The sequence below is a fragment of the Bombina bombina genome, chromosome 6 (genome assembly GCF_027579735.1).
Source record: "Bombina bombina isolate aBomBom1 chromosome 6, aBomBom1.pri, whole genome shotgun sequence".
In the NCBI taxonomy this organism is placed as follows: Eukaryota; Metazoa; Chordata; class Amphibia; order Anura; family Bombinatoridae; genus Bombina; species Bombina bombina.
In genome coordinates this window covers 833,230,388-833,245,873 of record NC_069504.1, presented here as the reverse complement: position 1 = coordinate 833,245,873, position 15,486 = coordinate 833,230,388, and the positions used below count along the sequence as shown (strand labels likewise).

The following is a 15,486-nucleotide window of genomic DNA, read 5'->3' as shown; positions in this document are numbered from 1 at the left end:
CAGCAAAAAAAGATAACAGGCTTCCCCTTTTTGATTTTTATGCTGGTAGACACTGTTAGGGGCCAAATCGATTGGTTTTTATTACAATACCATGACATTTGAAATGTTTTATAAACTTATACACACTTGGGGACGTTTTTTTATTGATCTGGCTTGTTTTAGACACCTAAATCTAGTCAGGAAGGCCCCTTCACTCTAGTATACTGAGGGAGGAGGCCTCATTTTGGAGCTTCAGCTGCACAGTTGATTTTAAGGCAGTGCATGCAGTTTCATGTGAGAGGGTCCTGTGGCTCAGAAAGTGACCCCAGAAGGCTTTTTTTCTGTGGATGGTTGACCCCTAAGGAAGGTAAAAAGCTACAGCAATGCTGTAGCAGGGATTGTGGTGTATAAAAACGGTTAAATCCAACAATTAGCTCCGGTTTGCTTCTTTTAAGAGCTAGAGTCTCCATATTTGCTGTGCAATACTTTCTAAGCATTAAGTCACTGGGGTCCAAATTTCATAAAAATCGGATATTGCCTTCATAGTTTTTTGAACATTCAGAAATAAAGTATGTCATTTATTTTTTTAAAGAGACAGTAACGCTTTTGTTTAAAATCGTTTTTATTGCATTGTTTGCCTGCCTAAATCTGTTTAACATGTCTGTGCCATCAGATAACCTATGTTCTGTGTGTGTAGAGACAAATGTGGTTCCCCCTTTGAGTGTGTGTGATAATTGTGCCATAGCATCCAAACAAAATAAGGACAGCTCTGTTACATTTCATAATGTTGCCCAAGATGATTATCTAATGAAGGTAGTTCTACGTCCTCTCCTTCTGTGTCTACACCAGTTTTGCCCGCGCAGGCGACACCTAGCGCGCCAGTGCTTATTTCTATGCAACAATTAACAGCAGTAGTGGATAATTCTATAGCAAATCTTTTATCCAAACTGCCAGCATTTCAGAGAAAGCGTGATTGTTCAGTTTTAAATATAGATAAAAAGGATGAACAATCAGACGCTGACGATGCCTTATCTATTTTACCCTCACATCAATCGGAATTGGCTGTGAGGGAAGGGCTGTCTGAGGGCGAAATTTCAGACTCAGGAAAAATTTCTCCACAGGCAGAACCTGATATAGTAGCATTTAAGTTTAAGCTAGAACATCTCCGTGCTTTGCTTAAGGAGGTATTAGCTACTCTGGATGACTGTGATTCTATGGTAGTACCAGAGAAGTTGTGCAAATTGGACACATTTTTAGAGGTCCCAGTGCACGACGACGCTTTTCCAATACCCAGGAGGGTAGCGAACATAGTGGATAAGGAGTGGGAGAAGCCAGGTGTACCCTTTGCCCCACCTCCTATATTTAAGAAAATGTTTCCCATAGTAGACCCTAGAAGGGACGCATGGCAGACGGTCCCGAAGGTTGAGGGAGCTGTTTCAACACTAGCGAAGCGCACAACTATTCCTATAGAGGACAGCTGCGCTTTCAAAGATCCTATGGATAAAAAATTGGAAGGATTGCTTAAAAAGATTTTTGTTCAGCAAGGGTTCATCCTTCAACCAGCTACGTGTGTTATTACTGTCACTTCAGCGGCGTCCTTTTGGTTCGAGGAACTAGAAAGGTCGCTCCAGAAAGAGACTTCCTATGAAGAAGTCATGGACAGAATTCACGCATTAAAGTTAGCTAATTCCTTTATATTGGATGCCGCTTTTCAAATTGGCGGCGAAAAACTCAGGTTTTGCTATAGTAGCGCGGAGGGCGCTTTGGCTAAAATCCTGGTCGGCAGATGTGTCGTCCAAGACTAAGTTACTTAATATTCCTTTCAAGGGTAAGACCCTTTTTGGGCCGGAATTGAAGAAATTATTTCAGACATCACTGGGGGTAAGGGCCATGCCCTCCCACAGGTTAGGCCTTTTAAGGCTAAGAACAAGTCTAAATTTCGTTCCTTTCGCAATTTCAGGAACGGACCGGCTAATAACTCCACTGCCGCTAGACAAGAAGGTAACGCGGCCCAGCCCAAACCTGCTTGGAAGCCCATGCAAGGCTGAAACAAGGGTAAACAGACCAAGAAACCTGCTGCTGCTACCAAGACAGCATGAAGAGGTAGCCCCTGATCCGGGACCGGATCTGGTAGGGGGCAGACTATCTCTCTTCGCTCAGACTTGGGCAAGAGATGTTCAGGATCCCTGGGCACTAGAGATAGTCTCCAAGGGATACCTGCTAGAGTTCAAGGGACTTCCTCCAAAGGGAAGGTTCCACCTGTCTCGCTTATCTTCAGACCAGATAAAGAAACAGGCATTCTTACATTGTATAAGAGACCTATCAAAGATGGCAGTGATAAACCCAGTCCCCTCCGGGGAACAGGGTCTAGGTTTTTACTCAAACCTGTTTGTGGTTCCCAAAAAAGAGGGAACTTTCAGGCCAATACTGGATTTAAAGATTTTAAACAAGCTCCTCAGAGTTCCATCCTTCAAGATGGAAACCATTCGGACAATCTTTCCGACAATCCAGCAGGGTCAATATTTGACTACAGTGGATATAAAGGATGCGTATCTGCATATCCCAATCCACAAAACTCTTCATCAGTTCCTGAGGTTCGCCTTTCTGGACAAACATTTTCAGTTCGTGGCTCTTCCATTCGGTTTAGCCACTGCTCCCAGAATTTTCACAAAGGTGCTAGGGTCCCTTCTAGCGGTCCTAAGGCCGAGGGGCATCGCTGTAGCACCTTATCTAGACGACATCCTAATCCAAGCGTCGTCTCTTTCCAAAGCATGGGCCCACACAGACATTGTGTTGGCTTTTCTCAGATCTCACGGGTTGAAGGTGAACATAGAAAAGAGTTCACTGTCACCGTCCACAAGGGTTCCTTTTCTGGGAACAATAATAGATTCTGTGGAAATGAAGATCTTCCTGACAGAAGTCAGAAAGCTAAAGCTTCTAAACGCTTGTCGAGTTCTTCATTCTATTCCTCAACCCTCCATAGCTCAGTGCATGGAAGTAATAGGCTAATGGTCGCAGCAATGGACGTGGTTCCTTTTGCTCGAATTCATCTAAGACCATTACAGCTGTGCATGCTCAATCAGTGGAATGGGGACTATACAGACTTGTCCCCCCAAATTCAAGTAGACCAGGTAACCAGGGACTCACTTCTCTGGTGGTTGACCCAGGATCACCTGTCTCAGGGAATGAGTTTCCGCAGACCGGAGTGGGTCATCGTTACGACCGACGCCAGCCTCTTGGGGTGGGGCGCGGTCTGGGACTCCCTGAAAGCTCAGGGCCTATGGTCTCGGGAAGAGTTGCTTCTCCCGATAAACATTTTGGAACTAAGAGCAATATTCAATGCGCTCCTGGCTTGGCCTCAGCTAGCGGAAGCCAGGTTCATAAGATTTCAGTCGGACAACATAACGACTGTTGCGTACATCAATCATTAGGGGGGAACAAAGAGTTCCCTAGCGATGAAGGAAGTAACCAAGATCATCCAATGGGCAAAGAATCACTCCTGCCATCTATCTGCTATTCACATTCCAGGAGTAGACAACTGGGAGGCGGACTATTTGAGTCATCAGACTTTCCATCCGGGGGAGTGGGAACTCCACCCAGAGGTCTTTACTCAGTTAACCCAATTATCGGGCATTCCAGACATGGATCTAATGGCGTCCCGTCAGAACTTCAAGATTCCTTGCTACGGGTCCAGATCCAGGGATCCCAAGGCGACTCTAGTGGATGCATTAGTGGCGCCTTGGTCGTTCAACCTAGCGTATGTGTTTCCACCGTTTCCTCTCCTTCCCAGGCTCATAGCCAGGATCAAACAGGAGAAGGCCTCGGTGATTCTGATAGCTCCTGCGTGGCCACGCAGGACTTGGTATGCAGACCTGGTGAATATGTCATCGGCTCCACCATGGAAGCTACCTTTGAGACAGGATCTTCTAGTACAAGGTCCATTTGAACATCCAAATCTAGTTTCTCTGCAGCTGACTGCTTGGAAATTGAACGCTTGATTTTATCCAAGCGTGGGTTTTCAAATTCTGTGATAGATACTCTGGTCCAAGCCAGAAAACCTGTGACTAGAAAGATTTACCATAAAATATGGAAAAAATATATCTGTTGGTGTGAATCCAAGGGATTCTCCTGGAGTAAGATTAAAATTCCAAAGATTCTCTCCTTTCTCCAAGAAGGTTTGGATAAAGGGTTGTCAGCTAGTTCTCTAAAAGGACAGATCTCTGCTTTATCTGTCTTGTTACACAAACGACTGGCAGCTGTGCCAGATGTACAAGTTTTTGTTCAGGCTTTGGTTAGAATCAAGCCTGTTTACAGACCCATGACTCCTCCTTGGAGTCTAAATTTAGTTCTTTCAGTTCTTCAAGGGGTTCCGTTTGAACCTTTACATTCCATAGATATTAAGTTACTATCTTGGAAAGTTCTGTTTTTGGTTGCTATTTCTTCTGCTAGAAGAGTTTCTGAATTATCTGCTTTGCAGTGTAATCCACCCTATCTGGTTTTCCATTCAGATAAGGTTGTTTTGCGTACTAAGCCTGGTTTTCTTCCAAAAGTTGTTTCCAACAAGAATATTAACCAGGAGATAGTTGTTCCTTCTCTGTGTCCGAATCCAGTTTCAAAGAAGGAACGTTTATTACACAATTTAGATGTTGTTCGTGCTTTAAAGTTCTATTTGAAAGCAACAAAAGATTTTAGACAAACCTCATCTTTGTTTGTCGTTTACTCTGGTAAGAGGAGAGGTCAAAAAGCTACTGCTACCTCTCTCTCTTTCTGGCTGAAAAGCATTATACGATTGGCTTATGAGACTGCCGGACAGCAGCCTCCTGACCGAATCACAGCTCATTCTACTAGGGCTGTGGCTTCCACATGGGCCTACAAGAACGAGGCTTCTGTTGATTAGATATGTAAGGCAGCGACTTGGTCTTCTCTGCACACTTTTGCCAAATTCTACAAATTTGATACTTATGCTTCTTCGGAGGCTATGTTTGGGAGAAAGGTTTTGCAAGCCGTGGTGCCTTCCATTTAGGTAACCTGATTTGCTCCCTCCCTTCATCCGTGTCCTAAAGCTTTGGTATTGGTTCCCACAAGTAATGGATGACGCCGTGGACCGGACACACCAATGTTGGAGAAAACAGAATTTATGTTTACCTGATAAATTACTTTCTCCAACGGTGTGTCCGGTCCATGGCCCGCCCTGGTTTTCTAATCAGGTTGAAAAAATTTTCTTTATACACTACAGTCACCACGGCACCCTATAGTTTCTCCTTTTTCTCCTAACCGTCGGTCGAATGACTGGGGGGCGGAGCCAGAGGTGGGAGCTATATGGACAGCTCTTGCTGTGTGCTCTCCTTGCCTTTCCGAGTGGGGGAGGAGAATATCCCACAAGTAATGGATGACGCCGTGGACCGGACACACCGTTGGAGAAAGTAATTTATCAGGTAAGCATAAATTCTGTTTTTTTTACTTTCGCTCTGATGTCCATTGAATGGGAGGTGCAGACATACCTGGATTGTACATATATATATATATATATATATATATATATATATATATATATATATATGTATATGAAACTAGGAAAGAATTAGTAAACCTTACCCAGCATCCCCATATTAAGCCACATAAGAAACAAGATCTACCATGTATCCAGAAAACACACACGTCAACAGGTACAAACCAGTGCAATTAAACAAATATTTATTCAGTTAATCAAGAGCAAAAGTAAACAAAGGTATATATAACCATCCAATTGATGATCTTAAATACAGCCAATAATTGATCTGTCAGGCGCCTAAAGCAGGGATCCCTGTTACCATAAATGTATACAGCGTTCACAAGTCCCAGAAGGGTAGTGTGATTTAGTATGTAGCAAGATCTTGCAACAAGAAAACTTCACACAATTGTATCGAGCTGTTACTACTCCATCATCTCAAGTAGATACATTCAGCAGCTGACGGCCTTGTATTTGTAACATTATTCGTTCAAACGCTGACAGCCTTATATATGATTCAAAACCAAATAATTCATAAACCGTTAGTACCTGTTGTCAGTGACTTGATATAAACGTTACAACGTAAGTGATACTTATAAATTATTCACAATTTCAAACCTATACAAGATTAAATCTTTATATACACATAGGGTAAGGATAGAAATGCATATTTTGATCATACAATATCTAATCACGCTTAGTAACAGGGGACATATTCCCACAAAGAGAAAAGCATATAATACCAAACATTAAATCTCTACATGTACACTGTTTAAAGTATATTCAATTTGTTGTCACAAAAATAATAATAATAATCTTGTAGGGTCATTAAGGATACAATTTAAGGGGGGAAAAAAATCAAAAAGCATTTCTCATAAGTAGCTTGTCAGAAAAGGTTGAACGAAGAATTGAATTATGCCCCTTTTCTGACAAGCTAATTATGAGAAATGCTTTATGATTTTAGTTTTTCCCTTAAATTGTATCCTTAATGACCCTACAAGATTATTATTATTATTTTTGTGACGACAAATTGAATATACTTTAAACAGTGTACATGTAGAGATTTAATGTTTGGTATTATATGCTTTTCTCTTTGTGGGAATATGTCCCCTGTTCCTAAGCGTGATTAGATATTGTATGATCAAAATATGCATGTCTAGCATTACCCTATGTGTATATAATAATAATAATCTTGTATAGGTTTGAAATTGTGAATGAATTAAAAGTATCACTTACGTTATAACATTTATATCAAGTCACTGACAACAGGTACTAACGGTTTATGAATTATTTTGTTTTGAATTATATATCACATATGTTATGTTTTTTGGTTTAGGTTTAACAGAGCAATACAAGTCTAATTTCAGCTGTGGGCAAAGGTATAAATCAAGTAGAATCAGCCTAACAGGTATCAATTGATCATGCCTGAGGAAGCCCTTAGTGACGTGAGGGTGAAACACGTTTAGCGGTTTGTCTAAATAGCTTATGCCGGTCTCCATGCTGTCTGGAATTACAGCGATACACTAATACATCTAGGAGCCCTAAAGTACTCCCTATGTAAGTACAGGATTCTCTACCTTTTTTCCAACGAGCGGTAGTTTTGGAGGGGAAGAGGCTGATCACCCATTACTAACAAAGGTAAAACACGGATTGTATGCTATGAGAAGTGTGGTGTTGAAATACCTGTCAGATCTCACACTGATACTGAGAACTGTGTTCACGGCCCAAGCATTGGCAGAGAAAGTGTGATGCGGTATCTAACAGTGAGTGGTGGTAAACGAGCATATATTTCCTTGTTCTTTCTGGTCCAGTGAGTGTAATCTATAGGCGGACCAGCGCCAGCTCTGTTGTGCAAATGAATTACTACATAAGGAGTAAGGGTGAAGATTTACAGCCCTTGGGGATACCCAATGAACAAAGTTACACATATAGGGCTGTCAGCGTTTGAACAAATAATGTTACAAATACAAGGTCATCAGCTGCTGAATGTATCTACATGAGATGATGGAGTAGTAAGAGCTCGATACAATTGTGTGAAGTTTTCTTTTTGCAAGATCTTGCTACATATTAAATCACACTACCCTTCTGGGACTTGTGAACGTTGTATACATTTATGGTAAAAGGGATCCCTGCTTTAGGCGCCTGTGAGATCAATTATTGACTGTATACCTTTGTTTACTCTTGCTCTTGATTAACTAAATAAATATTTTGTTTAATTGCACTGGTTGGTACCTGTTGACGTGTGTGTTTTCTGGATACATGGTAGATCTTGTTTCTTAATATGAGGTTTCTGGGTAAGGTTTACCAATTTTTTCTTTCCTAATTTCATGTTTATATATTAAACCTCCATGCACCTTGGTCTCCACAACAGCATTTGGTTCATTGTGGGGCCTTGACCATAGCCTGATATATCCCGCACTAGCTGGTACAACTCAGTTTAAATATATATATACAGGTATACCTCACTTTACAGCGCTTCCCTAATTCAGCGCTTTGTGAAGCTGAAGTTCAGCCTCCAGGGATTTTGAAACAGTGCTGTAATCTTCGTGAGATTGCAAGAAAAGTGACTGGCACCATTTTGTTATGCGCAGTTCACTCTGTTTACAGCATTACAGTGCAATCTGTGTCTCAGTGCTATAGTCTGGCAAATTGTACTACAGTAATTGTCACTATTGTACAGGTACAGTATTTATTGAATACAGTGCTGTGCTAGTGTTAAACTAAACGTAGCACTATTGCACCCCTAATATATGTTTGTTCAAACATGTTTTCAAGTCTTTAAACAGACTGGCAAGTTTCACTATAAGGTGGTTTTCACTTTACAGCGGGGCTCCGGTCCCTAACCCGCTGCATGAGCGGGGTATACCTGTATATATTATTGTATGTATTTTAACATCTCTGCTGCATTTTGAGGTAATGATCTGCAAGTTCCATTAAAATTTTCAGTATTTCTGGAGGTCTAGGAAGAAAGAAATCCTACAAATTTTCACATATCAAAAAATTATTTGCAGTGGATACAGGAAACAGAATGTAAGACGCTGCTAATAGAGGAGAAAGAATGGAAAGAATAATTTGTAAGAACCAATCATCCAGCCTGTATAGGCCATCAAAATGTATTTCTATTTAAAGCAAAGAAGAGTGTGTAGAGAAAGAAAAAATGGGTAGGGGAGACATTAAAAATATATCTCTTACAGACTTCCTCTATGCCTGTAGCAATGCAGGGTAAAAAGCAAACAATATCCCAGCATGCACCATATTAACCAACTACAGCACAGTATAAACGTCAATGAAACGGCAATGAAACAAGCACTTACACCAATGTCTTAAAGTGTGCAACAAAGTACAATTTCCTTTGTTGAAGAAATAGCAATGTACAGTACTGAGAAAAATTAATAAAATAACATTTTTTCATCAATATAAAATTCATATCATTAGTCTCTAAAAATCTCTGTGAATAATGTTTTAATGTTTTGCTCCTGTGTGCTTAGTTGTACTATTATTATTATTTTAATAGGGGCTATATTGTATTAAAGACTGGGCATGGTGGGAAGATATTCAGACAGGAAAGAGAAATATATATTAAGGCTGGTGATTTCATGTCACTGATAGTTGATGTGAAGATCCCACAACTGATAACAATTTTTCACATGCCTGAATAGGTTCCTCTCAGTTCAAGGGGGTGGTCCTGCTACATTACATTCAGATGAAGATCTAATATTATGCCACTCATTTGCATTTTATAAATACATAACCTTAATAATACATTTGAAATATGTAAAAAAAAAATGTGTAATGACAGCCTGGAGAAAATGTATTTCATTTCAATAGAAAAAAAATAAAAATAAACACTGTTTTTGATTATTGCTTATTAAAAAGGGATAGAAGGGTCAAAATTGAAATGTACGTTAAATTTTGAATAGAAACACTTTTGCAGTGTACTTCCTTTGTGGCATACGCACATATGCTGGGTGTGCCCGTGCACCAGCATTCAAATATTACACCTTCCCAGAGAGTCAGCAGTGGCTTGTATGAAACAAATTATGTATCCACTGACCAATACACACTACCTCAAGCTATATTAGCATACACACGGCTAGATTTAGAGTTCGGCGGTAAAAGGGCTGTTAACGCTCCGCGGGTTTTTTTCTGGCCGCACCATAAATTTAACTCTGGTATCGAGAGTTCAAACAAATGCTGCGTTAGGCTCCAAAAAAGGAGCGTAGAGCATTTTTACCGCAAATGCAACTCTCGATACCAGAGTTGCTTACGGACGCGGCCGGCATCAAAAACGTGCTCGTGCACGATTCTCCCATAGGAAACAATGGGGCTGTTTGAGCTGAAAAAAAACCTAACACCTGCAAAAAAGCAGCGTTCAGCTCCTAACGCAGCCCCATTGTTTCCTATGGGGAAACACCTCCTAAGTCTGCACCTAACACCCTAACATGTACCCCGAGTCTAAACACCCCTAACCTTACACTTATTAACTCCTAATCTGCCGCCCCCGCTATCGCTGACCCCTGCATTACACTTTTAACCCCTAATCTGCCGCTCCGTAAACCGCCGCCACCTACGTTATCCCTATGTACCCCTAATCTGCTGCCCTAACATCGCCGACCCCTATGTTATATTTATTAACCCCTAATCTGCCCCCCACAACGTCGCCGACACCTGCCTACACTTATTAACCCCTAATCTGCCGAGCGGACCTGAGCGCTACTATAATAAAGTTATTAACCCCTAATCCGCCTCACTAACCCTATCATAAATAGTATTAACCCCTAATCTGCCCTCCCTAACATCGCCGACACCTACCTTCAATTATTAACCCCTAATCTGCCGACCGGAGCTCACCGCTATTCTAATAAATGTATTAACCCCTAAAGCTAAGTCTAACCCTAACACTAACACCCCCCTAACTTAAAAATAATTTTTATCTAACGAAATAAATTAACTCTTATTAAATAAATAATTCCTATTTAAAGCTAAATACTTACCTGTAAAATACATCCTAATATAGCTACAATATAAATTATAATTATATTATAGCTATTTTAGGATTAATATTTATTTTACAGGCAACTTTGTAATTATTTTAACCAGGTACAATAGCTATTAAATAGTTAAGAACTATTTAATAGTTACCTAGTTAAAATAATAACAAATTTACCTGTAAAATAAATCCTAACCTAAGATATAATTAAACCTAACACTACCCTATCAATAAAATAATTAAATAAACTACCTACAATTACCTACAATTAACCTAACACTACACTATCAATAAATTAATTAAACACAATTGCTACAAATAAATACAATTAAATAAACTATCTAAAGTACAAAAAATAAAAAAGAACTAAGTTACAGAAAATAATAAAATATTTACAAACATAAGAAAAATATTACAACAATTTTAAACTAATTACACCTACTCTAAGCCCCCTAATAAAATAACAAAGCCCCCCAAAATAAAAAATTCCCTACCCTATTCTAAAATACAAATATTACAAGCTCTTTTACCTTACCAGCCCTGAACAGGGCCCTTTGCGGGGCATGCCCCAAGAATTTCAGCTCTTTTGCCTGTAAAAAAAAACATACAATACCCCCCCCCCAACATTACAACCCACCACCCACATACCCCTAATCTAACCCAAACCCCCCTTAAATAAACCTAACACTACCCCCCTGATGATCTTCCTACCTTGTCTTCACCATGCCAGGTTCACCGATCCGTCCTGGCTCCAAGATCTTCATCCAACCCAAGCGGGGGCTAGACATCCACTGAAGAAGTCCAGAAGAGGGTCCAAAGTCTTCCTCCTATCCGGCAAGAAGAGGACATCCGGACCGGCAAACATCTTCTCCAAGCGGCATCTTCTATCTTCTTCCATCCGATGACGACCGGCTCCATCTTGAAGACCTCCAGCGCGGATCCATCCTCTTCTTCCGACGACTAGACGACGAATGACGGTTCCTTTAAGGGACGTCATCCAAGATGGCGTCCCTCGAATTCCGATTGGCTGATAGGATTCTATCAGCCAATCGGAATTAAGGTAGGAATTTTCTGATTGGCTGATGGAATCAGCCAATCAGAATATAGTTCAATCCGATTGGCTGATCCAATCAGCCAATCAGATTGAGCTCGCATTCTATTGGCTGATCGGAACAGCCAATAGAATGCAAGCTCAATCTGATTGGCTGATTGGATCAGCCAATCGGATTGAACTATATTCTGATTGGCTGATTCCATCAGCCAATCAGAAAATTCCTACCTTAATTCCGATTGGCTGATAGAATCCTATCAGCCAATCGGAATTCGAGGGACGCCATCTTGGATGACGTCCCTTAAAGGAACCGTCATTCGTCGTCTAGTCGTCGGAAGAAGAGGATGGATCCGCGCTGGAGGTCTTCAAGATGGAGCCGGTCGTCATCGGATGGAAGAAGATAGAAGATGCCGCTTGGAGAAGATGTTTGCCGGTCCGGATGTCCTCTTCTTGCCGGATAGGAGGAAGACTTTGGACCCTCTTCTGGACTTCTTCAGTGGATGTCTAGCCCCCGCTTGGGTTGGATGAAGATCTTGGAGCCAGGACGGATCGGTGAACCTGGCATGGTGAAGACAAGGTAGGAAGATCATCAGGGGGGTAGTGTTAGGTTTATTTAAGGGGGGTTTGGGTTAGATTAGGGGTATGTGGGTGGTGGGTTGTAATGTTGGGGGGGGGGTATTGTATGTTTTTTTTTACAGGCAAAAGAGCTGAAATTCTTGGGGCATGCCCCGCAAAGGGCCCTGTTCAGGGCTGGTAAGGTAAAAGAGCTTGTAATATTTGTATTTTAGAATAGGGTAGGGAATTTTTTATTTTGGGGGGCTTTGTTATTTTATTAGGGGGCTTAGAGTAGGTGTAATTAGTTTAAAATTGTTGTAATATTTTTCTTATGTTTGTAAATATTTTATTATTTTCTGTAACTTAGTTCTTTTTTATTTTTTGTACTTTAGATAGTTTATTTAATTGTATTTATTTGTAGCAATTGTGTTTAATTAATTTATTGATAGTGTAGTGTTAGGTTAATTGTAGGTAATTGTAGGTAGTTTATTTAATTATTTTATTGATAGGGTAGTGTTAGGTTTAATTATATCTTAGGTTAGGATTTATTTTACAGGTAAATTTGTAATTATTTTAACTAGGTAACTATTAAATAGTTCTTAACTATTTAATAGCTATTGTACCTGGTTAAAATAATTACAAAGTTGCCTGTAAAATAAATATTAATCCTAAAATAGCTATAATATAATTATAATTTATATTGTAGCTATATTAGGGTTTATTTTACAGGTAAGTATTTAGCTTTAAATAGGAATTATTTATTTAATAAGAGTTAATTTATTTCGTTAGATAAAAATTATATTTAAGTTAGGGGGGTGTTAGTGTTAGGGTTAGACTTAGCTTTAGGGGTTAATACATTTATTAGAATAGCGGTGAGCTCCGGTCCGCAGATTAGGGGTTAATAATTGAAGGTAGGTGTCGGCGATGTTAGGGAGGGCAGATTAGGGGTTAATACTATTTATGATAGGGTTAGTGAGGCGGATTAGGGGTTAATAACTTTATTATAGTAGCGCTCAGGTCCGCTCGGCAGATTAGGGGTTAATAAGTGTAGGTAGGTGTCGGCGACGTTGTGGGGGGCAGATTAGGGGTTAATAAATATAACATAGGGGTCGGCGATGTTAGGGGTAGCAGATTAGGGGTACATAGGGATAACGTAGGTGGCGGCGATTTGCGGTCGGAAGATTAGGGGTTAATTATTTTAAGTAGCTTGCGGCGACGTTGTGGGGGGCAAGTTAGGGGTTAATAGATATAATACAGGGGTCGGCGGTGTTAGGGGCAGCAGATTAGGGGTACATAAGTATAACGTAGGTGGCGGTCGGCAGATTAGGGGTTAAAAATTTTAATCGAGTGGCGGCGATGTGGGGGGACCTCGGTTTAGGGGTACATAGGTAGTTTATGGGTGTTAGTGTACTTTAGGGTACAGTAGTTAAGAGCTTTATAAACCGGCGTTAGCCAGAAAGCTCTTAACTACTGCTATTTTCAGGCGGCTGGAATCTTGTCGTTAGAGCTCTAACGCTCACTGCAGAAACGACTCTAAATACCGGCGTTAGGAAGATCCCATTGAAAAGATAGGCTACGCAAATGGCGTAGGGGGATCTGCGGTATGGAAAAGTCGCGGCTGTAAAGTGAGCGTTAGACCCTTTAATCACTGACTCCAAATACCAGCGGGCGCCCAAAACCAGCGTTAGGAGCCTCTAACGCTGGTTTTGACGGCTACCGCCGAACTCTAAATCTAGCCGACAGTGTTTGAATTCTGATGCACTAGAGTCTAGTTACATGCAGCATATGTGAGTATGCTGCTAACCAAGTAATAACATTTTATTGAAGCATTTTTGTTAATGGAAGTAAATTGCAAAAATATCCTATCCCTTAAATTATTTGATTAGATTAAAGCTTTAACAATAAAATTAACTCACTTTATACAAATTGTTACACACTAACAATAATATACTATTAAAAATAAGCAAACTTATTTAACTATGATATGCTGGCTGTTAGCTTATTTTTTTTATATAGAGAGTAACATTTTTTAATTAAAAAAGCAATAAATTAAAACACTGTTAAATGAAAATAATCTGAAATACATAAATAAGAAGGGTCCATTTAAGTTTTTTTTTGTTCTGAAAATGCAAGCTAGTTTGTTATGACCTCATGACCTGTCTTGTACATGACATCATATTTCTGAGATACCGGTTTTGATGATGTAATCAAATATGACAATCCGTGCACATTTAAAATATTTCCCAATATCTGCAAATATTACAGATAAATGATAAATACAGTTAGGGCAGACACCAGTAGTCAACTTATATATATATCCCAGGTGAAATCAAAAGGTAATTATATATGTATTTAAATATAATTATATATAAATTAGGCATGTGCATTTGTATGGCGTTTGACTCTTTTTAGAGACGTATTTCTTCTTGTGAAAGTGCAAATCCAGATTTTAGTGTGTTGCTCCTTCACAAGAAGAAATCCGAAAAAAAGCTGAACACTGTGAGCAGTTTCTTTTCCAGCATTCAGAGTCATCTGATACCTTTGAATGCACATGCCTAATATAAATATATACGGTATATAATATTCAATATGTGTACATCCACAGTATATAGCACAACTGTCTTTTTTTATTCATTTGTATATGAGTTATTGTAGTTTTTATTATATTCTGTACAGTAACTCAATACAGATCTGCACCAATACGCAAATGTACGATAACATTATTATACATATATTCAATACACACACAAATGTAGCAAATACATATTTATATATACACATATTCTATGTCACTTTTGAAAATTAAATTATTATTATCACTCTCACCCATTAAAAAGAAACAAACAAAAAAAAACACAGAGGTTTTTCCTATACCTATTTTCCCGAAATCAGGTTTCAAGTTGAGTTCCCAGGTCCTTGGCAGTTTCAGAGACATTTTGAGGATGGATGAAATCTCAGTGTCGTATCATAAAGTTTTTCTTTAGGCCTGTACACATCTATATTACCCTTTGAGCTGTTTGTTACACAAACCTCAAGCTTCCTTCTGTTTTATTCTGCAAACATATCTCATGGAATATACTGTATATCCCTTTTTGTTGTAAATGCAGTTTTTTCAGTCTGAAGTTTTTTGTCTTATTCTCAGAGGACAGTTCCACGCACAGTTAATCTGAGTTTGTTGAGGCTATAAGCAAACATACAACTGTATTCTCGTGTCTCAACGCTTCATACCACACGTATGAGGAAGTTGTGGGTAATTCACCAATATAAAAAATGTATGTCTGTATTCTGCATCTCTGACTAGTTAGGAGAAGCTGCTTATACACTTTTTTTTAAGGATAACTAGTACAAATTCAATAACAAATTAAACAACAATACAGTATTGATCTAGCTGTTCCTGCATTGGCTTATAAAAATTTGCTACAC

The 15,486-nt window shown here is 39.5% G+C and overlaps 1 protein-coding gene across 2 annotated transcripts in view; it reads right to left on the bottom strand.

The window, feature by feature from the left end:
• The window catches only part of ARHGAP25 (Rho GTPase activating protein 25), a 372,857-nt gene extending 357,656 nt beyond the window's left edge, over nt 1-15,201 (bottom strand). For both annotated transcript variants that reach the window (XM_053718200.1, XM_053718203.1), the window contains exon 1: nt 14,938-15,201. In XM_053718200.1, coding sequence (XP_053574175.1) covers nt 14,938-14,998 — 61 coding nt within the window. In that variant the 5' untranslated portion in view covers nt 14,999-15,201. The remainder of the gene's footprint in view (nt 1-14,937) is intronic.
• Nucleotides 15,202-15,486: the final 285 nt, after the last annotated feature.